Genomic DNA, 27660 nt, shown 5'->3' with positions numbered 1-27660 from the left:
ATGTAATCTGAAGTCTAACCCCCACAACTGTTGAACCTGAATTCTCCATCTTTACAAACAGGTACACAGAGGCAGACGTGGACATATGACAGTGCTAGGTGCTGACTGTTCCCATTAAGCCAGACAAAAAATACTTAATGTGGTGTTTTTAAGGGACTACAAAAGACAATTCTCCTACAAGAACGCTGCTGTAACCGCTGGCGCACTGACCACGTGAATGTGCGTGAAACTCGGACAATGAGACACAGGGCTCTGCAGTATCTCACGGGTCTTTATTACTGCCGGTCAACAGAAGGAACCTTCCAAACAAACACAAATTAATAAATCTGCCGTCTTCTTCCATTTTAAACACCGCGCACGGGTCACATGACGGGGAAACAGAAGTTAACCAAAGCACGGCCTTCTATTGCTCAGTCCCGACACTTAACGACACAAATAAAAAAACACACACGGGGCAGCTGGTTAAGCGTGGTGGCGACCTGTGCAACAAGAGACGAGGCATCTGTCAAAAAGCAGTCCTCTGATCAGCCCAAGAGCAGAATGACTGGGGATAAGGGTGCATCTGTACAACTGCAGCTTCACACTCATATGTATACATTCCTGGAAGCAGGAAGGATAATGTGCACATACACACCATACAAACCCAGCCCCATTTCCCTTAGAGAGCACGTGGATGATGTAGATTAGGGTCTGTACTAATATACACCTCATTCATCACCCTGAGGGTCGGATTATCGCCAAGCTGAATGGATGAATCAGTTTTTCATGACTGACCACATCAGTGGCCGCTCTCCTCGAAGGCCAAGAGAGCCGAGCGTGTTGTCCAGACGAGAAGGAAATCAATTTGTTTTCTGCCAAAAAGCGCAGGGTGAGAACACTCGTTATCAGTCTCTTTTATTTTCTTCTTCAGGAGTCCATCAGAACTGGAACTCCTCGTCGGTCATGTGGATGGCCCAGGCAAACTTGTCTCTCTGGGTCTTGTTGTACACCTTCTCGATGGGGACTCCGTACTTCTTACACCTGTGAACACAAAATGCCAAAAAGTCCTGTTTAAATAAGACATGAGCATCTTTTTCTTTACATTAAAACCATACACCTTAGAAATTAAACCACTTCCAATGTCCTTTCTAAATTATATTTCTGCGATAAGTAAAAAACAAATAACATTCGAGGTCCAAGGAAAATTTTTCGTAAAATGTAGAAATTATCCAGGATATTTTGACAGTGCCCCTGGAGTTTTTTTTCTCAGCTTGGCTGTTCCCTGTGAGCAGGTCGGTCAAAGCTTGTTTAAAGGCGAGTTACCAGGCCACGGTGATACGTGGGTCGAGGTAGTTGAGTTTGGACGTCCCCAAGGCGATCTGTTTGTTCTCCTCCCGGTCCGTTGCCTGGACGATGAGCTTCTTCAGCTGCTCCTCCAGCCTCTCCACCATCTTCTCCAGCTTCTCCACCAACCTGGGCAAAAGCACAGCCCCCCCGCAGCACCATTAACCACCACAGGCACCGCGAGGGCACCATTTCTACAAACCATTTCCCACTGTATTAGGCCTGAAAGGGTACAGTTTAAATCTATACCTCCACACATACACACACACACACACACACACACACACACTCACACACTCTCACACTCTCACACACACTTTCCCTAGATTTAAAATTATCAAGGTCTGTATTTGATTAGGTGGCGATACCCAGCCTCACTTTCTCGATTTCTCATCTCTGTATTTCTTGTAATGGTCCTGGGCCTCTTTCAGCTTCTGTTTTGCTGCCTCCAGCTGCTGCTGCTTCTGCGCGATCTGCACGAAACGAGAAAAGCGCTCAGCCCTCGAGCCCATGGTAGGACGGGGCCATTTGGATACAACTGCATTCCTGTACTTCTCAATTATTAATTTTACATTCCAGCCCACCCCACCCCCCACGACTTCTTCACCTTCTCCTGGATGTTCTGCATCGATTTCTCGAATGTCTTGGGTGCTGCCCGCTGGTGGTTACAAAGGATGGCCACGGCCCTGTTGGCCCGGTTGTACGACAGGAGCTTCTCCGCCACAGACTGGTCAGCTGTGGCACGAGATGGGGGAGAGAGAGACCATTAGAAATATGAGTGAGGGGTGAACTAGGCCTCCCTCATCTCTTCTGGGCTCCTGCCTGTAACCTGGTGCAAGAACCCAGGGCTGCAGGAATCTCAGAAGGCCGGGTCTCCCATCGAGTCCTCGCATGGACAGCTAGTGCTACTTAAATCAAGACACAACTTTTAAGGATCCAGAGTAATGAATGTCCAAATTGTACATAGCAATTATACCGCAGATAATAAGGAGACGCTAGTAAGGATCCGGAGTAAGTTATGTGCAAACAGATTTTATTATGGGAACAGAAGGCTGCTCGATGGACCCTTTATGGCTTTATGGTTTAGTCGAGATACTGAGTTTAATTGTTTGTTTATGTAGCTTGACCCCGCAGTGAGGACAGCGGAGGGACAGCGTGTCCTCAGAGAAAACTGAAGTAGATCATAGACAAAACCCACGTACGGTCCGTCAGCTTGTTGAGCTGCTCCTGCAGGGTGAAGGAAGCGTTGTAGGTCCTGAACACTTTAGCGGTCAGACCGTCCATCGACTCCTGCAGCGACTTGTTTAAGAAGACAGTCTGGGGGATGATAGATAAAGGCAAAAATCTCAACAAAATGAACATTAAATCAAACGACAGCAGAGGAGCAGAGCTCTGCAGGGGAACACTGGACTGGAAACAAGAGGGACAACTCCTCAGACTGAACATTAGGCAAAGGCTTTCATGCTGAGCCAGAGAGACAAGGAAGCAGGTGCAGGATGTGTGCTCACATTGATTCTGTCAAACAAGTCATCATCCGGGTTCTTGTTTTCCATGAACAGCTTCAGATTTTTGAAAACCTGCGTGAAGAAGTGAGGTCAGAATAGCACTTGTATCATCAACAGGAAGCAACCAATAATAATAAAACTAAACCACCCCTCTTCTGTGAGAGAAGCAGTTTACACCCAGACATCGGACTTCCACTGAGCACAGGGAAACTCCCAGTGACTGACTGATGCTGCCCTGGGATTTTCCTCTAACCCACGTGACCCTCCATGCACTAAGTGAGAGACGAGGTCAAAGGGCACTTAAGTAATTGGTGACTACCTCTAGATGCCAACATAGAGGAGAGCATGGCGTTAATAATCAAAAGAAAACTGCACAACAAAGATAAGATATTAGCTGGCTGTAATACTGGTGAAGTGTCACTCAACACAAACCTGATGATCAGAAGGAGGTTGTGAGTGAAGCAGAAAATCAGTCCATTCAGTCTCCCCATCTCACAAATCCCACCCCACCCCTCTTCCAGAAGACTAGCCGAGGGCAGCTCACCGGTTTCTCCACAGGCACTTTGTTGTAGTAGCGGATGGAGTCCTTGCCCAGGAAGTCAAACTCGACCACATAGTCCTCTCCATCCATCTGGCGGTGCAGCTTGATGTGCTCAACCCGCAGGGAGCAGCAGCCCACTGTGTCAGCAGTCTCGCCCTCCTCCTTCTCATTGCCCGCTCTCAGGGCCAGCTACACACACACACACACACACACAAAGAGTAGGTCTGGGAGAGGAGCACAGGCACAGAGAAACACACTAGCGCTAACAGAGGGCCACAGTTACATATCAGTGTGTCTGTGTGTACTTTTCCATACACACAGAAATACCAGTGTAAAGATGCAGCATTGCGAGACACAAACATAAGATGCATTCTGATTGGGCAGCACCGCAGGAAGTGAGGTACCTTGTCTATGAAGTAAGTGGCCACGCCTCTCTGCCTCCTCTTCATCTCCCGAGACTTCCAGTCATCCCGGTACTGCCGCCGGATCATGTCCACCCGGTCCTTCAGCTTGCGAGCCACCTCGTACTTCTTCCAGTCCTTCTCCCCCTGCACAGACACACAGCCACGCTAGATCAATCCAGTTTGATCTAGGATAGTGCCCCTCGCAAAGTGGGCAGAGTGCTTCACACTTCACACTCTGCCCAATTTGCGAGGGGCACTATCCTAGATCAAACTGCTATTGATACAACAATGTAAATGTAAACCACTGGGCACAGAGGAGAGAAAACCTCCTGTAGGATGACAGACAGTGACAGAAGAAAATACACCTCCGGGGGTCCGTGTCTTTCGCATGACTGAAAGACGTGACCAGGCTTCCTGTGCAGCCTGTCAAAGTGTTGCTTGTTTAAACGTCATACAATGACCATGGCTAACACAAACAGCACTTAACTCTGAATGCTGCTTTTAACCAGCTGTATGGCACCTTCAATTAATTAATTTACTTTATTTTCAGACGCCTGGCGTCCTTTCCTCACCTTGAGTTTGGAGCTGGGGTTGAGCATGATGTACTTGATGCCATTCTGCACATTCTCCACCCAGGAGGCCAGCCAGGTCACCGTGCCCTCGTGCTGAACCTTCTTCCAGCGGTGGCCCTCGGGAGGCATGGGGATCTTCGAGTCCCTGTGGGGCGAGAGCAGAAGCGGCGTCAGTGCACCGATTTCAAACTGGAGTGTCACGCCGAGAAGAGCAAAGTTTCTCTGCGCTGAGCACTTCTCCTTCTGTGTATAGATCTGATTGACTTGGCCTTCAGCACCTTGAGAACATTGTCATTATCACCACCACCATTAGTTTAATTATAAAGAGGTGCAGTGTGACAAATGTGAAACAAAACAAAAAAGGCAGCAAAAACATCAACTGCAGATACGTTGCCCTGCAGACCAAAAACCCAAACCCTCCTCCACCCTGCCCAGTACCCACCCAACACCCTCCGCCACTCTTACTGGCTGCAGTTGATGATGACGTCCTCAGGCTGGATCCTCTTCTTCAGCTTGCCCATCTTGGGGTGGCTCCCGCGGCCCCGGAACAGCCCGGGCGGCTCCACCTTGAAGTTGCCGATCTTCTCGCGGTGCCCGTCCAGGATGCAGTATCCGTACTCCTCCGTCAGCCTGTCCGCCTCCTTCTTCAGCTCCTGGGGTGGGGCAAGAAGCACAGACACATTAATTCAGCCTGTTTTGGATTCACCGAGTGTCCCCACAGACACTGTCCCTCCACAGACACTCTTTTCCCAGTACAAAAAAAACCACGACCTGCAGCCCACCGGCCTTCGACCACCCAACAGGTCCGAGGCGGACAGGAGCGCAAGGCCCCGCGGACGTTGGCCTCACCTGCTTCTGCTCCTTGGTCATCGCACGCTTCTCCTCCACCTTGTCCGCAAAGTATTTATGGATCTCCGTGAAATCGCACTTGGACAGGTCGGTGATCACCTTGCGCTCTCTGGGCGTCATTTCCTGGTGAAACATGATATTTCAAGGGGTGCGGGGGGTGGGTGCCAACCGCTAGCCCACAAACAAGCAAGGGAGAGGGCTCAGCCTCCACTCCTTTGGAAACCTTTGTTCTTAGGATCACTTTTAAGGAGGATGAGTATAGTGATGAATGTTGCTTTAACATGCTTCCTTAAATTATTACAGGAGGTTTGTTTTGTTTTCAAGCTTTCATAAGTTAGTTAAAACCAATGAGAAAAGGCCCCGACTGGACAGTGTGGAATTCCGATAATTCTGTAACTTTGATAAAGAGACGCACCTCTCGCCAGTCCCCGAAGAAATTACTGCGAAACACCTCCTTGTCGGTGTACTCGTGGTCCAACATCTTGCCGAAGAACGTGGCCACTTCCTCTGCCTCCAAACTGAGCTTGAAGGGCTTTCCTGTGGAGGGAGAGGCAGCTGGATCAATACATTCACCTGGAGGAGTCAGAGAAGCTGAACACTATGGCCCTACATGGCAGAAGGAAATAAAAAAATACTATAGCGGGTTCAACCATAAATCAAATTTCAATTTAAATGTGTTACTAAAAAACAATATACACACAGATTTCCATGCAAGTTCTGTGCATATTCCACAATACAATAGATTAACAACTCAATTACAATCAGAGCACATAAACTAGGTGAATGTAACAGCATAGCTGAAATGTTTGTCACAGGAACATCGGGAATAGATGGCAGGGGGGTGGAAAACACCAATTTCCCAAAACAGACCATAGAGTACAGAACAGAAATGGAATAAAAACAGATTCCTGAGGGGAGGCTGTGGTTTGGATCTCACCATCGTAGTAGAACTTGACATGTTCTGGCAGCGGCTCGTACTCGGGTGCGAAGAGAGGACCTTTGTGCTCAAGAAACTTCCACTTGATGCGATCGGAGGACTGGCCTTCCTCCCACCTGCACACAGACAGCAAGCTGGTGAAAAAACAAACTCCACACAGAGCACAGCAGTACAGGACACACACAACAACACAGATGTCTCCCCACACAAGCACCTTGAACATCCCTACGAGAAATGTATGCACACCTGAGGAATAAGCAACTAAAAAACTCGCAAGGACATTAACAGTCAGATTTGTATAGCTCAAATAGCTCAACCTTGATAAACATATGAAGTGAACATAGTAAATCAATATCCAGCAGAGCTCTGAAGCTCGGACCCTGGGAAGGAAACACCTGAACACCTGTCCTCCTGGGCCCGCCCCTGTTACAGTCAGTAAATAGATACAATACACGCATTACCTTTATTTAAACAGACTGGTCTGCAGTACCGTTGGCGTCATGCATTTGATTAGACTGAGTACACGTCAATGGTGTGCAGGGAGCTGATCTCACAGCCTGCAGTGAAACAGATGCAGTGCACAGAGACCGCCCCGCACCGCCCCGCACCGCCCCGCACCGCGTCACTGCGTTCGGCTTTTACAGCTCAGCGTGCAGAGCCGGCACAGGCTACATATGATTTGCTGCGCAGTAGATGGGCGAAACTGTCACAAAACCAGTGCAAACACTTAATACATAGAGCCGTTTTCAAAGAACGTTACACTTATTTTTAATCGAGACACTGCATTCATCATCACTGCTATAGCAAAGCGTCACGGTGACCTTATTGCGAGCCTCCGCGCTTTCTTGACTGGGCTCCGCAGGCCGGACCCGGGGCATCTTAGGGTCTGTACTAAACGCACAGAGAAAGCGGACTTCGCGCTCAGTTTCAGGGAACCGCAGATCAATCGAGCCGCAGCGCCGCCACAGCTGATCATCCCAGGTAGCAAATCCCGAGGACGAGTCAAGCGCGTCTCACACGTGGGAAGAATAGAGCGTTTTCACTTCCCACGCAGCTTCCTGTGCAGCGCCTACTTCCGCCCCGCGGAAAGACGCACAGCGCTGCCGGCGTGCCAGAGAGAAGACGGTCACACCGGTCATCGACACAAAGGCTCAATTTCAAAGCGTTAAAAATAGAAAGTTTAAAAAGTTAGTCTTTACTTAAAGTACCTGGACATTAAAAAATATTTGAATGTACTGGATGTAGACTGTTTGGCGTGCATGTTGCACATTTCAAGAATAAAACCCACAGGTGGCAGCAAGCGCTTGAAAATGAGTTCCAAGTTGCAAATGTACTTAGGAGTTGCTTTTGACTACATGCAAGTGCTGTGAATGTAATGTCTAAATAAAGAAAATGCATCTGTCACTAGTTTGGGCTGTGGGTAGATTTCAGCTAACTAAAACAAGACTGAAGGAAGACTGCTGTGCAGCTTTCTAATCTATATTATTAACTAGTTTGGGATAAACTTGCTCCACTTTTAAACCTCAACACAGCGAACCTTCCCTCTCTATGTACCGATCTATATCTACGATGGCGTATCCTGGTTTGAGCACCTGTGAGCCGGCTGTCTGCCAGCAGACTGAGCCTCACAGCCGCGGCTCCCGGCCCCAGTCCTGGAGTGCCCTCCCTGTGTCGGCTCGCTGGCTTCCACTCCAGCCCCGGCGTTGCGGTTGTCGTTACCTACTGACCTGACCGCTCTGCCCCGGTTTCAGAGCTGAGGACAGTCTGACCAGGGGCAGATAAGAGCATCACCATCAGTCCAGTCAAGGGTTCAGTGTAGAGCCGAGACGGGCTCCTCCAGGGCCAGGGCTGAGAACGGCAGCCTCCCTCCCTGTACTGAGCAGCAGGCCTCTGAGCCTCCTCACCACTTCCACTTGGTCGCCTCTTCCTGCTGTTTCTTCTCCTCCCGTTCCTCCTTCTTGGATTTCTTCTCGTTTTCCTCCACTTTCTTCTCTTTTTTCCTCTTCTTCTGAAGCGTCCCTTCCTCATTCTCCCCTCCTTTTGTGCGTTTTCTTTTTGTTGTTTCCTCTGTGGGCTTTTCTTTGCCTCTATTCCCTGGCTTTTTCTCCTCCTTCACTTGGCCCTGTTTTCTTCCTCTATCTTTCCCCTCTTTTGTATGCCTCTTCTCTGCCTCCCACTCCTTGTTCTCTCTGGGCTTCTTCAGCTCCTCGTCCTCCTCTTTCTTCCCTGTGTTTTCCTCTCTGCTGCTTCTTTTCTGCAATTTTAAAAGGGGTCACAGTTGTCAGTAAGACCACAGTGCTTTGTAAAGGTCACACTCACCTGGGGTGTCTCCCCTACAGACCAGTTTGATGGTCTTTCAATTTAAAGCAATGCTGATATTTCAGTAGATGCGATCACAGTTAACACAGTACTTATATGAACCCACAGTTGACTGCATGTCCATGACACACCTGTATAAGCCTCCATCTCTACCTGTACAGACACCTGTATCTGTCAGTGTTTAAATCCTGTCTCAAGGTTTTAATGCACAAAACTCACACAAATTACCTCTTTTTTAACATCTCTGTCCCTGGTGGCCTTGTTTTTCTTTGCGTTACTCTCCGATCTGAAAGAAGAAGAAACAAAAACATTTGGAGAACTGAAGATTGCAAACCTTCCTTGTGTTTAAGATGCAGCTCTTCACTAGCATCGCAGAGGCTTTATACAAACCAAGGCCTTCAATCATCTCATGTTCTTACAGCAGCTCCACGTGCTCGTTGTGATGAGATGGACACCTATTGAGCTTCCTCTCCCTCACCTGTCCTCCACAGCCTCCTCCGAGTTGTTATTGGTGTCACTCTTCAGCCCTGTGCTAGTTAGGGTGTCCCCCTCGCCGCCATCTGTGTGGTTCTGTGACGAATGCTCAGTTTTTATTTTCTTGTCCTTGTGCTGAAATCTGCAGATGGATGGATAAAGATAAATAGTGGCAAAGGACAAGGGATGAAGAGGAGCGGAGTGAAGAGAAAGCAGGAGTGTTGAGCAGGAGAACGCAGTGTCAGGGTGACCGGACCTGTCAGAGCCGTGTTGCTGATGGAGCTGCAGTGGCGTGGCCTGGCCGACACTGAGCTTCTCTCCCCCACGCCCTGGGGACACGTTGTTATTCAGATCCACCGAGTCCGATCTCCTCTTCACACTGCAACACAACACACACCATTGGGTGCTTCTGTCACATGAGCCTACAATTTAAATAAATAAAATGTATTCTAATAATAACCACAATAAAGGTGGATGTTCTTAATCAGATTTTTTACTTTCAGGAATGTGGTTGTTAAGATGAATAACTGACAAAAGGAAATACAATTTGAATATTTAAATCCACATGAAGTTGGATGTTGTTCTTTCTTGCCTTTCTTCTTAATGTTTCTCAGCTTCAACTTACTTTTCATGAGACCCAGGGTGCCTCTCCTGCAGGGAGGAAGAGACCCAAGACACATTACTAAATCTTGCACATTGTACAGCAGTATCTTAGACCCCTGACGTCTCACAGGGATGAGATTGACTTTTTTTTTTTTTACCAAAATGCAGGACACTTTCACCAAAGCAATACTAAGAACCTAAACCTTATCTGCTTAAAAGCTTCAATTATATTTATCCACTTATATGTGTATACTTGGGTCAAGCATATGAGTTGCAGAGACCAGTCCATGTGTGAATACATCTATTAAATGTAATATGCACCTCTTCTGAAATGAGACCGCATCAATGATAATAAAAGTATATATATGTAAATAATCTTGTGTGGCAGGGCCGTCTCACCACTCCAGCTCGGTCTCTCTCGTGTTCTAGCCTGCTGTTCCCAAGATCCGGATATAGGGGCTTTTCAGAGCTGGCGGGAACAAAACATACAGCTCAGGACCCACGCGTGTTAAGACACCTTTTCTTGAATTTGTTGTTATGAACATGGCCTTCGACCACAATATCCCACGGTGTTACTGGATGCATTTCCTGCATTGCCCAGCAGGCAGCTTGGTGCTGGCAGGACTCACCTGGTGACCTTGGGCTCCTGCAGGGGTTTCACGGGCAGGTTTGGGCTGGAGGATTTCACCTGCAGCATTAAAGAGTTTTTACATTAAAAAAAGAAAGAAAAGTAGCTTCCTGATAACACAACACTGCTGTACTGTGGTACCTTCTCCTTCTTAGAGTCGCTGTGCTTCTCCATCGAATGATCCTTGTGTTTGTGTTTACTCTTCGTCTTGGATGAGTCCTTGTTCTGTTTGCTGGCAACAGGAGATAAATATGCAGATCAACAAAAGCAGCATTACGTATTTAACAAGCGACTGATGGAAGATGCTTTCAGAAGTGCTGGTCCTGGTCCGGGGGAGCCGCCACCCAGCACACTTTATCCTTCACCACAAATAATCAGTTTACAAACACCTGGACCCAGACTAGGCTTTTCATCAATTCAACCAGTTGTGTGTGCAGCTCAGGCAGGGGCGGCCAGCTCTGGTGAGCGAGCAAAGTAGGGGGCCTAGAGGGGCCACACCTGCCACTGGCACACCTGTCTCCGTTTGTTCCCGATGAAGCCCTCTTCCTCTGGGAGTCTCCGTTCAGCTCTGCCATCTCGTGGCCTCCTCTCTCCCCGTCCATCTCTCCTTTCAGACACCCCTGAGACATGGACAGAAAGGTTTAATATGAGACCAATAAAACTAACAAGTCAGGCCTGTACCTAGACATGCACTCATGTCTCCAATGGTCTGAAAAGCAATGATTATGTATTGCACTATGAATTATATACGTATATACAATATGATGTATACACATACAGATACAAATGGTTATTGGTTTTAACGCCAGGGCATTGTCCTTGTACAAATACAGGTCACAGCCCCGCACTGTGCGCAGTCGGAGAGGAGCAGCCCTGCCGACGCAGACGCACCTTGCGCTGAGCAAAACTGTGATAGCAGGGATGTGGGCTACAGGACGGGTACAAGACAAATGCAGAAACACGAATGTAAACCACTTTAACTTTTTTTTTTTTCTTATTTCGACCAAATTACAGTCCGACGACAAACGCATTAAGCATAACGTAAAGCGATAGTTAAAATAATATGCAAGCGCACAAAATCACAGCGACATTGTAGGTTCTCATTAAAAACTGTTATATTATAATAAACACACATGTGTATCAGTCTGGCCTCCAGAACTATATCAATTCAATTCCGCTTTCGTTCAAACCCCAGCCAGCAGCAGTGAGTGAGGAGAGCTGCACGGGTGAGAGGACGCGCACACACGCTTCACAGGCGATGAAGCACAAAGAAACACGTTGCTATGAACTGCTGCGCTGTTGGTTAAAGACCCTGTGCTTCAGACTGCGAGTGTTGTTTGAAAGTAAAATATGTTGCAATTCAAATCCATACTTTACCTTTCTGTGTAATAGCTCGTCGGTGTCAGAAAGAAGGGAAACTTTTCTCTTTTCTTTACCTTCAGCAGGTAGCCTCTCCAGTGCGCAGACCACGCCCTCTCTCGGACCATGTCCCGCAAGCGACGCACTGCGCAGACTCCCCAAACGCCTTTGATGAGTCCGACCGTGCGGGTGCGAAACTAACATACTCAAGTGAACTCGAGTTCATTCGCTGCTTTCGCTGATTCAGTACTGATAACATTTCAAACAGTTATGCATTTGATACTAAAGATGAACACATTTGCATTTTGAATTGATTCACTTATATTAAATGCAAGTATTAATTTCACTCGTGAGATTAACACTACTGTATGTCTGTCTGGACCTCTTTGTGTGTGTGTGTGTGTGTGTGTGTGTGTATCAGCAAATAGACAGCTATGCATACAAGGCCAAACTGAGCGGGGTCAGTTGGGGAGGCAAATCCAATTTCCGATACAATCTCAATAAAATATAACCGATATAATCTCAATTGTTGTTTTGCAACACAGGAGGGAACAGGGGACACAGGGCTGTACACTGACCCTCCCTAACAACCTCAGACTATTTACATCCGTGCTTCTCTCCCCATTGTCCCTTACGTCCACCATTTGTCAAGGCAGGGGGGTGCATTTGTCCCCAATATGCTAATGCCAAGTAGCATCCAGCAGAGGGCATTACACTGCCCCCACCTCTGGAGCCAGACATACCGGCATCTCAAACAACCCCCCCAGGTTGCACACAAAGCCCTGAAGCCATATGGGGGCCATCTGGCCTGCTGGCCCCTCTGAGGTGATGGCTGATCCTCCTGCCTCGCTGCCTGACTCTCGCAGCCTGGTGGAGGTGTTGTCTTGATGGGCCAATTGTGGTCCAAAGGAGAACCCGTTAGCACACCTCGTCCACTGAGTTCTCACGGGAGCCCTCCCAGGATAGTGTGAGTTTTGGGTAGAGCTCTGTGAGTGTCAGTGTGGCGTGCACCAGCCTGTGTGAGGTGGGCTTGATGGAAGGACACACCTGGAGCATGCGCTTCTGGAGCTCCCACTCACAGTCCAGACGGCTGGGGGCTGGGCCTCATACCTGGGTGGCGACCCGAAAGCCAGGTCCACCGTGAGCGCTGTTGCCTCCCCAGCATTAGTCTGGCTGGGGTGCACCCCGTGGACTCCTGGATTGCTGTCCAGTCGCAACCAAGGCCAGTACATTCTCCATCAGGCCCATGGACATTGCAGGGCCATTGCAGAGTCCAAAAGGCATCATTGTGAATGGCCATAGCCCATACCCAATCGAGAACGCCGTCTTCGCCTGGCTACAGCACGAGCTCTACCTGCCAGTAGCCGTACTTCTACTTCGGTTGCAAACCACACAATAACACAGACCCTGCTCTGTTGTAATTAGCGTTTTTTTGCAATATCCTTTCACAGCAGTTTGCATTTCAACACCTCAGATGAGTTGTTGTGAGGTTTTCTGTGCCATCTGCTTCATTCTGGAGAGTTCTGTAGATGTAACCGCCTGCCTGGCTCTTCTGGCTGCTTACCTCATCATGTGCATTTAATGAAGAACTCGGTGGAAAATCCTTCGTTACTCTGTGTGTAGTCACACCGGGAATATGACAATTTCTGCTGTAAAGTGTCACTGACCAATGGAAATTATTCCTTGACATTCTACACATTTCATCACTCTGTTGTCTTCTGCAAACATGGACAATCACAGTCGAGACACGTTGCAATTTCCTGCGAGTGGCTGAACATTTGGTAAAGGGGGAAACACTGACACTGTCATGGTTTTCCTGTAGTAAAAGTTTTAAGAACCCAGTGGAGGGATAAAGTGCCAAAGCTGGACATCCTCATAATTCTCACAGGGCTTTGGACACAAATAAGGTTGTTGTGCACAAATGTGCTTCGCAGTGGAAATGCTCCTCCTTCTCCTCCTGACTGCTCAGCTGAGTAAGTATTGATTTCGGCTGTTGTTTTTCTTGAGTGTTTTCCTTGTACAGTTCTTCAGTTTCATTTTATTTATTTATTTATCAACTTTCTTCAGCTGTTACAACTTCCAGCGCTGGAGCCTTCTTTCCTTATTATTTGTATGTATTTATTGATGTCCTGTCAGAGGTCACTGTTAATTACTGAAGGCAAATAGCGTATAGTCAAATAACAAAAATGATCACTATACAACTGTGTGGTGGCATGTGACCTCCAGGGTGGCATGCCTCTGCTCCAAGTCCTCCTTGATTCAAAAGCCCTATTAATCTAATTTCACTGCAGGCTCCTCCACCAGTGGTCTAGAAAAAACCAACCTGCGAATCGAAAGAGAAACACAGCACCCCATTTACTGTCACTATGAATTTTACACGGTCGATGGTCTGGAATACTGCTGTATAGGAAACACCAGCGACTGCTGCAACATTGTGATTAACAGAAGCAATGACTCAAAATGGAGGGGCTTGGAGGACGAGCCGCTGTGGCTGAACTCAACCCTAAGTCTGTGCATCAAGCTTTATTATCAGTTTTGCTCCAAAGCCATCGGCAGGGCGGAAGGTAAGAGAATTCCACGTAAACCTTTGTTTGACTTTCTCTAATCTGAATGTCCAGTGGTGATTTGCTTGGCACTAAGTTCTCCCGACAGACAGTGAGGGGAATGTGCATGTCTGAAGCAGATCTTTATTTTGGCAGTGCTTTTGTGGTACAGCATCATGTACATTTGTTGTTAGTTTATTTATTTACATACTGCATTTACCAAGTTAACAACAGAAAAATATAAACCCTTACAGAAACTATACAGACATAATAGTTTCAGTCGGGGTCATGTTCAGCACTCAGGACTCAAGTGTAACTCTTTTCTTGTTCATTTCTCCACAGACATTACTTCTACTTCTACAAGGTAGTGTAGTTTTCACCGTGTAACCTCAAGCTTCCTTTATAGCTAAATAGTATGACAATAATAGATCAAGAAACTTTATTATTAAATGAAAGCATCAGTCAATACTCGCTACATTACAGTAGCCAATCAACCTAAGCAGCATGTGGGACCTGGTAGGAAACTGAAGCATCTGGACAAAACCGTGATGCGGGGAGATCAGGCCACACAGGGCCAGGATCAAACAGCACCACCAAGTAAAAGACCTGTTACTAATAAACTAATACTACTGCAGTGGTGGTTGGATATATTGCATATTTTGCAGGTAAAAGTGATGCTCGGCAGACTTCCTCTGTGTGGGAAGTTCTGTTTGTTTGTGCCAAAGACGTTCTCTAGACGTCAGGGGCAACTCTGAGTTTTGCTTTCATACCAGCTGTTCAGATGAACTGATCATGTGGTCACTGGGCCCATACTAGAGTCGGGCCATATGTACTAACCTGTTTTGTTTCTCATTAAAACACTGTCGTCCTTGGTTAAAGTTTTAGGAACACCTATATCTAAAAACACAGATATTTATGCTACTAAATTAACGTTACCCCACTTCAATGAAGAAGTAAATCATTACATTTTGAAATAACACCTAAATTCATGATGATCCTGAGTAGAAGTAGCTGCTTGGTCTCATGTTCTCTTTCACTGACCGGGCTTATGTTTCCCCAGTTCGGAGTCTGGGGTCCTGGTGATCGCGGTGACAGTGGCAGTCACCCTCACCGTCCTGCTGCCGGTGGCCATTTTACTGCTGAGGCCTCAGAAGAGAGCAGTCGGTGAGTCTTCTCTAAGATGAGAGAGTGGCGACGCAAGAACACAGCTATCCTAACCTGGGGTACCCTGTCCCCATGTTACTTGAATCTCTTCCTTTTGTATTTCTAGGAAGAAGAGCAGTGGCCGAAGCATTTCAGTCTGTCTGCGCAAGAGTCAGCATGGTGAGATTTCACAATTACCACTGATGACATTTCCACTGAAGAACACAGGAAGTATCAGAAAAATGGTTCAATGTCACATAGATATCACACACAGTATTTTAAATACACAGTTACATAAAAGAAGGTTTCACAGTTGCCAGTGCCATAAAAGCTCCAGCACAGTTTAAATAATGTTGAAACTTCAAACTATTCAAATAAATTATTTGGTAAGAAAAAGAAAAGAAAAAGTAATAATGCAATACTTTTATAATAAATACAGTCCTACAGTGTCAATTAGTTTACATGTATATTGTAGGTTTTTTGTTACTGGATTCCCAAGTGCAAACAGAACAAATAAAGAATGAGATTTTTTTCCAAACAGAGCCGAGCAGCAGCAGCCCCACACTCCTCCTAACTCCAGTCCCAGTCTGCCCAGCGCAGGCGCAGCGGGCTGATCGTGCCACTGGGTGGAGCCGCTGCGGTGCAGTCAGAGCTCCCCGCCCGGGATTCCAAGCTCCCCTAAGCACTCCGCACCGCAGTGACTCCGTCCACCAGAGTTTTAAAGCCGTTACGCCAAAAAATCAGGTCTCCACATGGGAGGCTTAACACTGTACTGATTACATCACTTGTAACCTGCTCATATACCATATGAGCCCCATTACATATATATTCATATATATTTTTGTCCTCAACAGAGTGCTGCCCAATTCCAACACAGTATCAGTACAGACAGCAGCGGCTACATGACCATGCAGAGCCTGGATGTAAAAGCCCCGAATGGGGCAACCACTGGGATGGCAACTGTGAGATGAACAATCATTCAGTCACATGTCATTCTGTCTGTCGTCAAGCCAATTACAGTAATTCATCGTTCAAGAAATGTTCAATCAGCAACTCTTACACGCCTGGAGTCATGTTCTTCTGGTCCCTTACGCAGATGGTTTTGGTAAACTGTACTGTAGAGATCAAATTCTTCAGATACTTACATATACTTATGTATACATATTCTTACACAATATTGTTGTCATTATTTATCTATGCATCTAGTGCAGTAGCATTAGTTGATCTATATGCACTCGAAATTTGACTGTAGGTCAGAAGGCAGGTGACTTCAAACCTCAAATTGTACATTTCTCTGATTTTGTAATTGTGTGTATTTATGTGTGTATGTATATGCTTTTTTGTTAAGTACCATTTCTATAAATCTATGAATCTTCAATGGCATATGGATTTTGCTTCAGTTGAATTTTGTTTTGATATTATAGTTTTTGTATGCTTCAATTCTTAAATAAATAAAAAATATTTTTGTTTGTGACTTGGGAAGTATTTAAAAGCTTTATAATTTAAGGCAAGTGCCAAACTCTTTTTAATAGAAGATGCCTACATTCTAAAGGGTGAACCATGGGCGGCCAAGGCTCATCGTGCTGAAAAAGTGCTGAAAAAGTGAATGCTGTTTGTTGCGTATGGGGCTGCGTAGCCGCAGACCAGTTAGGGTGCCCATGCTGACCCCTGTCCACTGCCGAAAGCGCCTACAATGGGCACATGAGCATCAGAACTGGACCACGGAGCAATGGAAGAAGGTGGCCTGGTCTGATGAATCACAAGTTCAAGGTGTTGACTTGGCCTCCAAATTCCCCAGATCTCAATCCAATCGAGCATCTGTGGGATGTGCTGGACAAACTTGTCCGATCCATGGAGGCCCCACCTCAAAACTTACAGGACTTAAAGGATCTGCTGCTAACGTCTTGGTGCCAGATACCACAGCACACCTTCAGAGGTCTAGTGGAGTCCATGCCTCGACGGGTCAGGGCTGTATTGGTGGCAAAAGGGGGACCTACACAATATTAAGCAGGTGGTCATAATGTTATGGCTGATCGGTGTATGTATACAGTATATATATATATATATATATTCTGACCGATTTAATACACTGGGCAGCACTTCCCAGTAATGGGCACAAATCCTAAAGAACTCATGTGCAAATACAACAGGAAGGACACATAAATACCCACTTCCTCTGAGCCCTTATTTCGATCACACAAGTGAACTCTAACCCCATGCCTAACCCCGCCTGGACACTGTGGTAGTGGAACAAACTTCCCACTGAAGTTAAAACAGCAGAGTCTCTGACTGCTTACTCAAGACGCATCGTTTCAAACAGTACTTGTAATTTAGTCTTTCATTCTCCTGTAAGATTGCACTTATACAACGTTGTGTCATACTCTTGCCTTTGCATTATTTGCACTTTATTAATTTTGATTTCCCCTATGCTCCCTTTCCCTTAGCTCTTAACTTGACTTAACAACTTGTCTGCACTTATCAGCTTTTACAATCCAGGATGTGAGACCTTATACACTCACCTAAAGGATTATTAGGAACACCATACTAATACTGTGTTTGACCCCCTTTCGCCTTCAGAACTGCCTTAATTCTACGTGGCATTGATTCAACAAGGTGCTGAAAGCATTCTTTAGAAATGTTGGCCCATATTGATAGGATAGCATCTTGCAGTTGATGGAGATTTGTGGGATGCACATCCAGGGCACGAAGCTCCCGTTCCACCACATCCCAAAGATGCTCTATTGGGTTGAGATCTGGTGACTGTGGGGGCCAGTTTAGTACAGTGAACTCATTGTCATGTTCAAGAAACCAATTTGAAATGATTGGACCTTTGTGACATGGTGCATTATCCTGCTGGAAGTAGCCATCAGAGGATGGGTACATGGTGGTCATAAAGGGATGGACATGGTCAGAAACAATGCTCAGGTAGGCCGTGGCATTTAAACGATGCCCAATTGGCACTAAGGGGCCTAAAGTGTGCCAAGAAAACATCCCCCACACCATTACACCACCACCACCAGCCTGCACAGTGGTAACAAGGCATGATGGATCCATGTTCTCATTCTGTTTACGCCAAATTCTGACTCGACCATCTGAATGTGTCAACAGAAATCGAGACTCATCAGACCAGGCAACATTTTTCCAGTCTTCAACTGTCCAATTTTGGTGAGCTTGTGCAAATTGTAGCCTCTTTTTCCTATTTGTAGTGGAGATGAGTGGTACCCGGTGGGGTCTTCTGCTGTTGTAGCCCATCCGCCTCAAGGTTGTACGTGTTGTGGCTTCACAAATGCTTTGCTGCATACCTCGGTTGTAACGAGTGGTTATTTCGGTCACAGTTGCTCTTCTATCAGCTTGAATCAGTCGGCCCATTCTCCTCTGACCTCTAGCATCAACGAGGCATTTTCGCCCACAGGACTGCCGCATACTGGATGTTTTTCCCTTTTCACACCATTCTTTGTAAACCCTAGAAATGGTTGTGCGTGAAAATCCCAGTAACTGAGCAGATTGTGAAATACTCAGACCGGCCCGTCTGGCACCAACAACCATGCCACGCTCAAAATTGCTTAAATCACCTTTCTTTCCCATTCAGACATTCAGTTTGGAGTTCAGGAGATTGTCTTGACCAGGACCACACCCCTAAATGCATTGAAGCAACTGCCATGTGATTGGTTGGTTAGATAATTGCATTAATGAGAAATTGAACAGGTGTTCCTAATAATCCTTTAGGTGAGTGTATATTGTTTACTGTATATTTCGTATACACTTGTGTAAGTTCTAAATTTGTAAAATTTGTTATGCCTTGATCTGCACTGTATTATCGTACTTTGTATTGCTCTTATATTTTGTAAGTTGCCCTGGACAAAGGCGTCTGCTAATAAATAAATAAATAAATAAATAAATAAATAATAATAATAATGTGCGTCACATCAGAGCTCAGAGTTAGTGCGTGACTTCATGCTTTCAGACTGACTTCATCCCCTGACCTCAAACTTTAATTCTAGAAATAATGTTGTTGTGCTATTGTTTGTGACCTGATGTCTCTGTCTCTGTCTCTCTGTCTGACACACACATACACACACACACACACACACGCTTGCTCAAGTGAAATGTATTTATACCGAGTTATCTGCTACTATCACTTGCCAAAGGAAGTAGAAGTCTGCATTAAACACACAACCTGTGACTTTAGCTTGCTGGACAGGAAGTGGGGTTGTTAGTTGTTGACGCTGGTGTACGAGGCAGCAGATGTCACAGACTCAAATAGCGCAGTGATGAAGCTCGTTCTCCTCCTGGCAGCTGTCCCAGGTAAGAGCAGCTCTCTCTTCCTTCACCTCCTGCCTTCCTGTGCTGCTCTGTGCCCTGGCCTGTCTGCAGCTGGGGGTTTAGGATAGCAGGCCTCTGACACAGTGGGGTAGTGCCAGGCAAAAATAACAGTCAGGCACACAACAGGGCACATTTCTAGTTTAGGATCAACTATCTTTCATGCTCATGCAAATTTTCCAACAAAGGAAAGGAGTGTTAAATTATATATAAATATATGTATACATAACATATATGTCCATTTTTATATACAGATCTTCCACAGTGTCCGCATATTTATCATAACTGTCTCATAAGAAAAGACAATAATGGACCAATATTGAAGTTGATAAATTAGTTGCCCAACAGTTACAAAACTCTGCAGAGCCTCCGAGCAGAAAGGACAATACAAACTGACACCATTTACTTTGGTCTGGTGCATAGTTATGCAATTTACAATGCCTTGATTTCAGTTCACACTCAAACTCTGACACATTTATGCGGCTCTAAGTGCGACATCAAAGCAAACAGGAACGGAAATAAAGCAGGCTGGTCCCACTTCACATGGTGGCCAATGTAGGAGTACCAGAGAAATTACATCTGTGTGTGAAGCTTCTACACAAGTATTTTATCTGAGCAAAGATGTTTATCACTTGTCTAAGTCCCAACCTCAGTCTGTAACCCTAACCCCCTAACTCTGCAGCTTAACTGTCATACATGCTACCATCAACATCGCTCAGAGGACGTGTCAGATCTCCCGGGGCTATTCATGTGGTATTCGTACACAAAATAAAGAAGAATCTATTGTGAAGTGTGTCAAAATGTTAACCATTTCATACACTCCAGTATAGCCTTATTTCTATGTGAACCTTTGCTAGCTTGACGGGTGATATGATTCTGTGATCATGTAGAACTGATATATAATGAACTAGTGTCAGGATAAAAGTAGTCTACTGCATTCGCAATTTTGTTTTGCAGTTATTTTAGTGTAGCTTTTATCACAAGCTTTTGACAAAGCTTTTTGCCTATCATGGCTGGATCTGTAGATATTGTGGAAAGTATCAAAATCCACAATCTACCTGTTTTATTAATATTGACACTTCAAGTATAGCCTACATTAATCTTTTTCCCCATGTTTTCATGATAGTCTTCCTGGCCTTCCTAAATAACATTATGTAGAATTTAAATTCAAAACTATAATCAGAAATCAGTTTAATTGTGCTTTACACTACTATATCCTATCCATAGTAAGGACTGACAGTGTCTGCTGTGAGTGAGTTTTACCCAGACCACAGAGTACAGTCCCAGAATACAAGCAGACCGCAGAACTCATTTACTCCAAAATAGATACCTATCCATCTATTAGTAATATATAAAACTGCAGCAGTGTCTGCAAGGCTGACGTCTTTCCTGTACACAGAATGATGTCTGGACTCAATAATGAACTCATTAATCAAAAGTAGATGTACGTGATGATTGTATCTGTTAAAACTGGTTTTGTCTGCATGTGCCTTATATGGAGCTGTTGTTATTAACGTTTGTGAATAAATGTCTACCTCCTGTGTGTGCCCTGTCTCTCCAAAAGCCTTCGTAATACAAACCTGTTGATTCCTGACTCCGCACTCTGACTGCATTTGTGGAAGTAAATAGTTCTACACTTTGTTATAATTAAATACTAGTAAATTTAAAATCTAAAATACTGTAATAGGATTGTTTTTTAAAATAAAGTAGGCTACAGTAAGCGGCAACAATTTTCTTACCAAACAATTTGATAGCACCCATCAAGATCTGGGAACGACATCAGGAGCTGGAACTGAACTCTTGCCATAGATAAAAAACATCATACAGTGTGAGTGTGTAACAGAGAGAGGACATGCATGTACCCGGGAGCCTTGAAAACGGAAGAGAGAATTCCAGTGGTGTCAAAACTACGAACACGTTTTATTAGTCAGGGATCCAGGGAGCCTAAATAGGGTTGGAGTTGACACTCTTTGCTACAATTTGCAGGCCTCTGTTTTTTTTTATTTTACATGATCAGGAGTTAGAATCAAGAGGCCTGCTCAACCGGAACTCTTGGCTTCTATGAGAAAATATGAGATATAGGTGATATCCAAAAAAAAAAAAAAAATCCCCCATAAATACAAACTTAAGAAAATATATATCATTAAAAATATTAATTTCCATAGAAGACTGTAATAAATGGAACACGTTTTTGACGTTTTTCCACTTTTAAACTTTTAATATTATTATTATTTGTTTTTTATAATTTTTCAACTTAATGTTTTCTAATATTCTTTTTCAAAAATCCCAGGTGGGGCAGTGCTGTTGTACCCTTGAGCAGGTACTTCACTTAGATTGCTCCAGTAAAATGCCCAGCTGTATAAATGGGTACAAATGTAAGTCGCCCTGGATAAGAGCGTCATTTAAATGACAAATAATGTAATGTAAAATAACCATATGCACATAGCTAGGAAGAAATATACACCGATCAGCCATAACATTATGACCACCTGCCTAATATTGTGTAGGTCCCCCTTTTGCCACCAAAACAGCCCTGACCCGTCGAGGCATGGACTCCACTAGACCTCTGAAGGTGTGCTGTGGTATCTGGCACCAAGACGGTAGCAGCAGATCCTTTAAGTCAACACCTTGAACTCGTGATTCATCAGACCAGGCCATTGGGTTATAGATGCTACACTCACGCTAGAGAGAGAGAGACAGAGACAGAGAGCCTCCTTCCACTTATTCCTAAACTTTATACCTGCTCCCTGTGCTCCTCCCACGGCACCGTCTTCCATTACGAGTTCTTCAGATGTGTTGGAACAAAGGTCCCAGGGGCTGCCCAGCTTTAGTACAGAAGTTGTAAATGCAAAGATCTAAATTCAAAGATATTTTTAATTTAATTAAACCTAAAAATGTGCTCATCAATTTCCATGCAGGTTTGCCTGCCATTTCAGCCTATGAACGCCTTCTCAGATTTCCACTGTGATGTTATGATGTTGCATCACAAGTGTGAGACATGGCCAGATTTTGAATCTCTGTACAATTGAATCTGGGAGACAAGGAATTATGTGGTTGCTTTTTAAGATTCTTTGATATTTCACAATGTCTCCTATTGTAGGTTTTGTCAGACAGTGTCTTCATGTGTGGGATATTATAAAGTCAGAACCCCTGCAAATGTATCTCATTCTCTGTGAGAAGGGTTCATTACCGCTAATGTAACCACTTTTAACACCTGCTATAGTTTTCTGTTTGATTACATTTTTCCTTGATTTAACCTTAGCTTTAACTGGCTACTTCTTTCCCAGAGTTAGCTATAGTGCAACTAGCTGCTCTTTGAAATAACTTCCCCATCACTGTAAATAGCAAGTTTGGGCAATGACTAACTAATAGGCTGCTTCCTCTTCTTTGTCTTCTTTTTCTGGTATATATTGTAATTGTTATTTTAGTTACTGGCCAACCGAAACCTTTACATGAAACCGGTGATGTGTCTTAAGGAAAGATGTTTGGGTTCTTTTGTTTCAGTTTGTACCACAGCCTCAATATCCAAGCAGCAATATTTTGTGAATTTAGAATTGTTTGTTTTGTAAGATTTGCATACATTTGTCCAATAAGAATCAAAGACTATTTGCTTGGGATTTAATGCTCAAATTTCCAACTGTATTGTCAGTTGACCTAAAATCCTGTATATGTACAAGAAATGGCAGGTTATAGAAATATGTGATTCCTGAAACAAGAGGTCAAGATCGACAGAAGAGACAAGCTGAATGAGTTGAGGAGCTGAAATATGAGGTGCACTGCATTAGCAGATGAGCTTCCTATTGCAAGAACAGCCTAACCCACACACTTCAGAAAAACACAGCACTGTTTCACCTACAGCAAGGCTGCAAATGTTCATGCATGTGAGTGCATGTGTGCATTTCTATTTGTGTGTGTGTGTGTGCACATGCATTTAAAAACCTAATAAATTCATACTACTGTACACATCAGAGTCCTTATATCCATGGTGCAGGAGTAATCAGCCTGTCTGCAGTCAAAAGGATTACAGCACTAAAAGGAGGATCGGTCAGCATCCCCTGCCTGTACCTGCAGCAGTACAGACGCCATGTGAAATACTGGTGTAGAGGAGCATCCTGGGCTTTCTGTTCTACTGTAAAGAAATCCAACTCTCCCCAAGAAGGAAGCAAAACAGCCTCAGTCTCAGACGACACCGCCGGGAATGTGTTCACTGTGACCATGAGGGATCTGAAATGGCAGGACCAAGGCTGGTACTGGTGTGCAGTAGAAATAGTCAGCGCAGCAGATTATGGGTATTATCTCCACCTCACCATAACGGATGGTAAGAACACACACATTGTCATTACCAGCACAGCATGGCTGATGCTGACCTGTCAAAAGGGGTATCTTTCTGGTAGCGGAGCATTTGAATGAAAGAAAGATTTATGCATGTGATAAAACTTCACGTGAATCCCAAAGCATCCCAGCAAACATGGTTATTCTGGCAACATTGTGAGGCTCTGCTAGAACCACACCTATACAGAACATACCTGTCCTGGTAGAATAGTTTCAATATGGGAAGGTTAATATCTGTAATATACTTTAAACATAAAATATATGGCTGATTTTGCCCAATGGGCTTTATACAACTCACACATCTCTACCATATATGAAACATACATTTGTTGGGTATTTTGGTTTTGACAAATATGGCTTGAGAAAAATGTTTGTAGAAACTCATTACTCTGAGCACATGGGAAATTAATTTCTCATCCAAGTGACCCGTACAATCAACCAAAATATAAAATGACCTGTATATGATGTTTCACTGGTACGGTGTACTCACACTCACCGGCCTCTCTTCTGAGGACCCTGGGTGGATTTTAATGAGGGTGTCCAGTAACAGATGTTCCTACGTGTCCTCAGGCTTCTCCCCTGAGTTCTTTATGAAACACAACATTGTGGAAGGCCATCTGGGAGGACAGGTGGTCATTCCTTGCCAGTACGGCCCAGATCTCAGAGACCATGTGAAAATGTGATGTGAAAAATGGGAAAGGAGCAACTGCAGGAATCTGGGGAGTGGGGATGACAGTGTCAGCGACAGATGACAGAGCTGGGGTGTTTACAGTGACCATGAAGAAGCTGAGCCATGAAGACCAAGGCTGGTACCGGTGTGCCACAGACATGAAGACTGTCCCCCTGTACCTGAAAGTGCTGGAGGGTAAGACATCTCTCTCTTTACATGAGTCCAGTGGCATGAATGCAGGGCCTGTTGTGTGACTGGTGAGAGACCTCAGTCGTCTAGGATGGTGACAGCAGCTCACTCCCTCTTTCCCTAGTTAACTGTGAAATGATTAATTGAGTGTTTCAATATATATATATATAAGAATCCTCTTATGAACTAGTAGACACACTTTGGCAGCAACAATTTGTACTTAATTACATTGAATGGAGGTAATTACCAGAGAGAGATGTGTTCTCATTAAATCAGATTGGAAAACAAATCAAGAGAGATTGAACTTGGCAGATATGTGGAAGACCACAGTTACCAGAACACTTAAGCACAGGTAAATCGTTCTATATCAATAAATGGAGAAAAGTCTATTAAGATTATTAGAGCTGTGAGAATCTTTCACACGAGCATGAAGGAACTTCATTAAAAAATCCAGAAAAACGCATTTCAAAAAAGTTATACATTGATTTGCATATTAATGAGGGAAATAAGTATTTGACCCCTTCGACTTAGTACTTGGTGGCAAAACCCTTGTTGGCAATCACAGAGGTCATACGTTTCTTGTATTTGGCCACCAGGTTTGCACACATCTCAGGAGGGATTTTGTCCCACTCCTCTTTGGCAACTCGAACCTTCAGCTCCCTCCACAGATTTTCTATGGGATTAAGGTCTGGAGACTGGCTAGGCCACTCCAGGACCTTAATGTGCTTCTTCTTGAGCCACTCTTTTGTTGCCTTGGCTGTGTGTTTTGGGTCATTATCATGCTGGAATACCCATCCACGACCTATTTTCAATGCCCTGGCTGAGGGAAGGAGGTTCTCACCCAAGATTTGACGGTACATGGCCCCGTCCATCGTCCCTTTGATACGGTGCAGTTGTCCTGTCCCCTTAGCAGAAAAACACCCCCAAAGCATAATGTTTCCACCTCCATGTTTGACGGTGGGGATGGTGTTCTTGGGGTCATTCCTCCTCCTCCAAACACGGCGAGTTGAATTGATGCCAAAGAGCTCGATTTTGGTCTCATCTGACCACAACAATTTCACCCAGTTCTCCTCTGAATCATTCAGATGTTCATTGGCAAACACCAGACGGGCCTGTACATGTGCTTTCTAGAGCAGGGGGACCTTGCGGGCGCTGCAGGATTTCAGTCCTTCACGGCGTAGTGTGTTACCAATTGTTTTCTTGGTGACTATGGTCCCAGCTGCCTTGATATATTAACAAGATCCTCCCGTGTAGTTCTGGGCAGATTCCTCACCGTTCTCATGATCATTGAAACTCCACGAGGTGAGATCTTGCATGGAGCCCCAGACCGAGGGAGACTGACAGTTATTTTGTGTTTCTTCCATTTGCGAATAATCGCACCAGCTGTTGTCACCTTCTCACCAAGCTGCTTGGCGGTGGTCTTGTAGCCCATTCCAGTCTTGTGTAGGTCTACAATCTTGTCCCTGACATCCTTGGACAGCTCTTTGGTCTTGGCCATGGTGGAGAGTTTGGAATCTGATTGATTGATTGCTTCTGTGGACAGGTGTCTTTTATACAGGTAACGAGCTGAGATTAGGAGCGCTCCCTTTAAGAGAGTACCCCTAATCTCAGCTCGTTACCTGTATAAAAGACACCTGGGAGCCAGAAATCTTGCTGATTGATAGGGGATCAAATACTTATTTCACTCATTAACATGCAAATCAATTTATAACTTTTTTGAAATGCATTTTTCTGGATTTTGTTGTTGTTATTCTGTCTCTCATTGTTAAAATACACCTATCATTAAAATTATAGACTGATCATTTCTTTGTCAGTGGGCAAACGTACAAAATCAGCAGGGGATCAAATACTTTTTTCCCTCACTGTGTCTGTCAACTGTGATACCTCCTCTTTGTTGTCCTCCCTCACCTCCTCCCTTGACTCTCTCTGTCCTCTCACGTCTCATCCTGCCCGTCCCTCCCATCCTCAGCCTTGGATCTCTTCCGTTCTCTGCTTAACCCGATTCAGTCTGCACGCCGCTGAACAGAAGTGGAAAAGGTCCAAACTCCCAGCTGCCCTCGAACTCTACCGCTCTCTACTGTCCACATTCTCCTCCTCACTCACCTCAGCCAAGAAGTCTTACTTCTAATCACTCTTTGAATCCTCTCTCATCCTCCTCCATCTCTCTGCTGCATTTGACACTATGGATCACTCCATCCTCCTCTCCTGACTCAAGACGTATCTTTTCAGACTCTACTTGTAATTTAGTCATTTATTCTCCTGTAAGATTGCACTTATACAACGTTTTCTTATACTCCTGCATTTGCATTACTTGCACTTGCATTGTTTATTTTGATTTCCCCTTTGCTCCCTATCCCTTAGTTCTTAACTTTGACTTAACATCTTGTCTGCACTCATCAGCTTTTACATTCTAGGATGTAAGACCTTATATATTGTTTACTGTATATCTCATATGTATTCTGCCTTGAAGTGCACTGTATTATTGTACTTTGTACTGCGCTTATATTTTGTAAGTTGCCTGGACAAGGTCATCTGCTAAGAAATAAATAATAATAATAATAATAATAATAATAATAATAATAATAATAATAATAATAATAATAATAATAATAATAATAATAATGTGGTTGAGTTTAAACAAGGCATAAAAAAACTACTGGTGAAGGCATGAAAGCTGCTCACACTCTTTCCTGCAACCAGGAACTCATGTGACCATGTAGTGTAAAAACCTCAGACCATGTCTTATGTTTCTGGGGCTTGTAGACCCTATCTAAGATCTCTATCTTTGCATCTCACACGTTTGCTGTGCTGTGTTTCTTCAGGCCTGTCACCGAACGCTTCAGGCCACCACAGAGCATCATCGTGTGAGAGTCACGCTGCAGCGCGGTACAGGAAGGAAGCCGGGGCCACTGACTAACCACGAGCACTGTACAGACTGAGACAGGGCTC

General features: G+C 44.8%; 3 protein-coding genes across 4 annotated transcripts; 2 read left to right on the top strand and 1 right to left on the bottom strand.

Moving 5' to 3' along the window:
* Positions 1–251: 251 nt before the first annotated feature.
* Positions 252–10771, bottom strand: LOC136761640 (DNA topoisomerase I, mitochondrial). The gene is made up of 22 exons (XM_066716183.1): positions 10669–10771; positions 10297–10387; positions 10157–10215; positions 9927–9996; positions 9550–9575; positions 9181–9303; positions 8929–9066; positions 8679–8736; positions 8036–8385; positions 6132–6247; positions 5610–5731; positions 5195–5317; positions 4811–4998; positions 4346–4490; positions 3774–3917; positions 3373–3558; positions 2832–2900; positions 2526–2640; positions 1931–2058; positions 1702–1796; positions 1303–1452; positions 252–1020 (listed from the first exon to the last, which is right to left on the bottom strand). The coding sequence occupies exons 1-22, from the start codon at positions 10755–10757 to the stop codon at positions 918–920; spliced, it is 2688 nt and encodes an 895-aa protein (XP_066572280.1). The 5' UTR covers positions 10758–10771; the 3' UTR covers positions 252–917.
* Positions 10772–13040: 2269 nt separating this feature from the next.
* Positions 13041–16674, top strand: LOC136761871 (uncharacterized). Of its 2 annotated transcripts, none has more exons than XM_066716200.1 (6): positions 13041–13487; positions 13806–14078; positions 14400–14421; positions 15118–15221; positions 15328–15380; positions 16055–16674. In XM_066716200.1, the coding sequence occupies exons 1-6, from the start codon at positions 13436–13438 to the stop codon at positions 16169–16171; spliced, it is 621 nt and encodes a 206-aa protein (XP_066572297.1). In that variant the 5' UTR covers positions 13041–13435; the 3' UTR covers positions 16172–16674. The 2 variants fall into 2 exon arrangements, with proteins under 2 accessions (XP_066572297.1, XP_066572298.1); XM_066716201.1 differs by lacking the exon at positions 16055–16674 and adding an exon at positions 15742–16047.
* A 2797-nt stretch (positions 16675–19471) lies between these two features.
* Positions 19472–27660, top strand: LOC136712103 (CMRF35-like molecule 5). The gene is made up of 4 exons (XM_066688696.1): positions 19472–19505; positions 23407–23838; positions 24532–24717; positions 27534–27660. The coding sequence occupies exons 1-4, from the start codon at positions 19472–19474 to the stop codon at positions 27626–27628; spliced, it is 747 nt and encodes a 248-aa protein (XP_066544793.1). The 3' UTR covers positions 27629–27660.

The sequence above is a fragment of the Amia ocellicauda genome, chromosome 2, assembly GCF_036373705.1.
Source record: "Amia ocellicauda isolate fAmiCal2 chromosome 2, fAmiCal2.hap1, whole genome shotgun sequence".
In the NCBI taxonomy this organism is placed as follows: Eukaryota; Metazoa; Chordata; class Actinopteri; order Amiiformes; family Amiidae; genus Amia; species Amia ocellicauda.
This window is presented reverse-complemented; position numbering and strand designations above follow the sequence as displayed.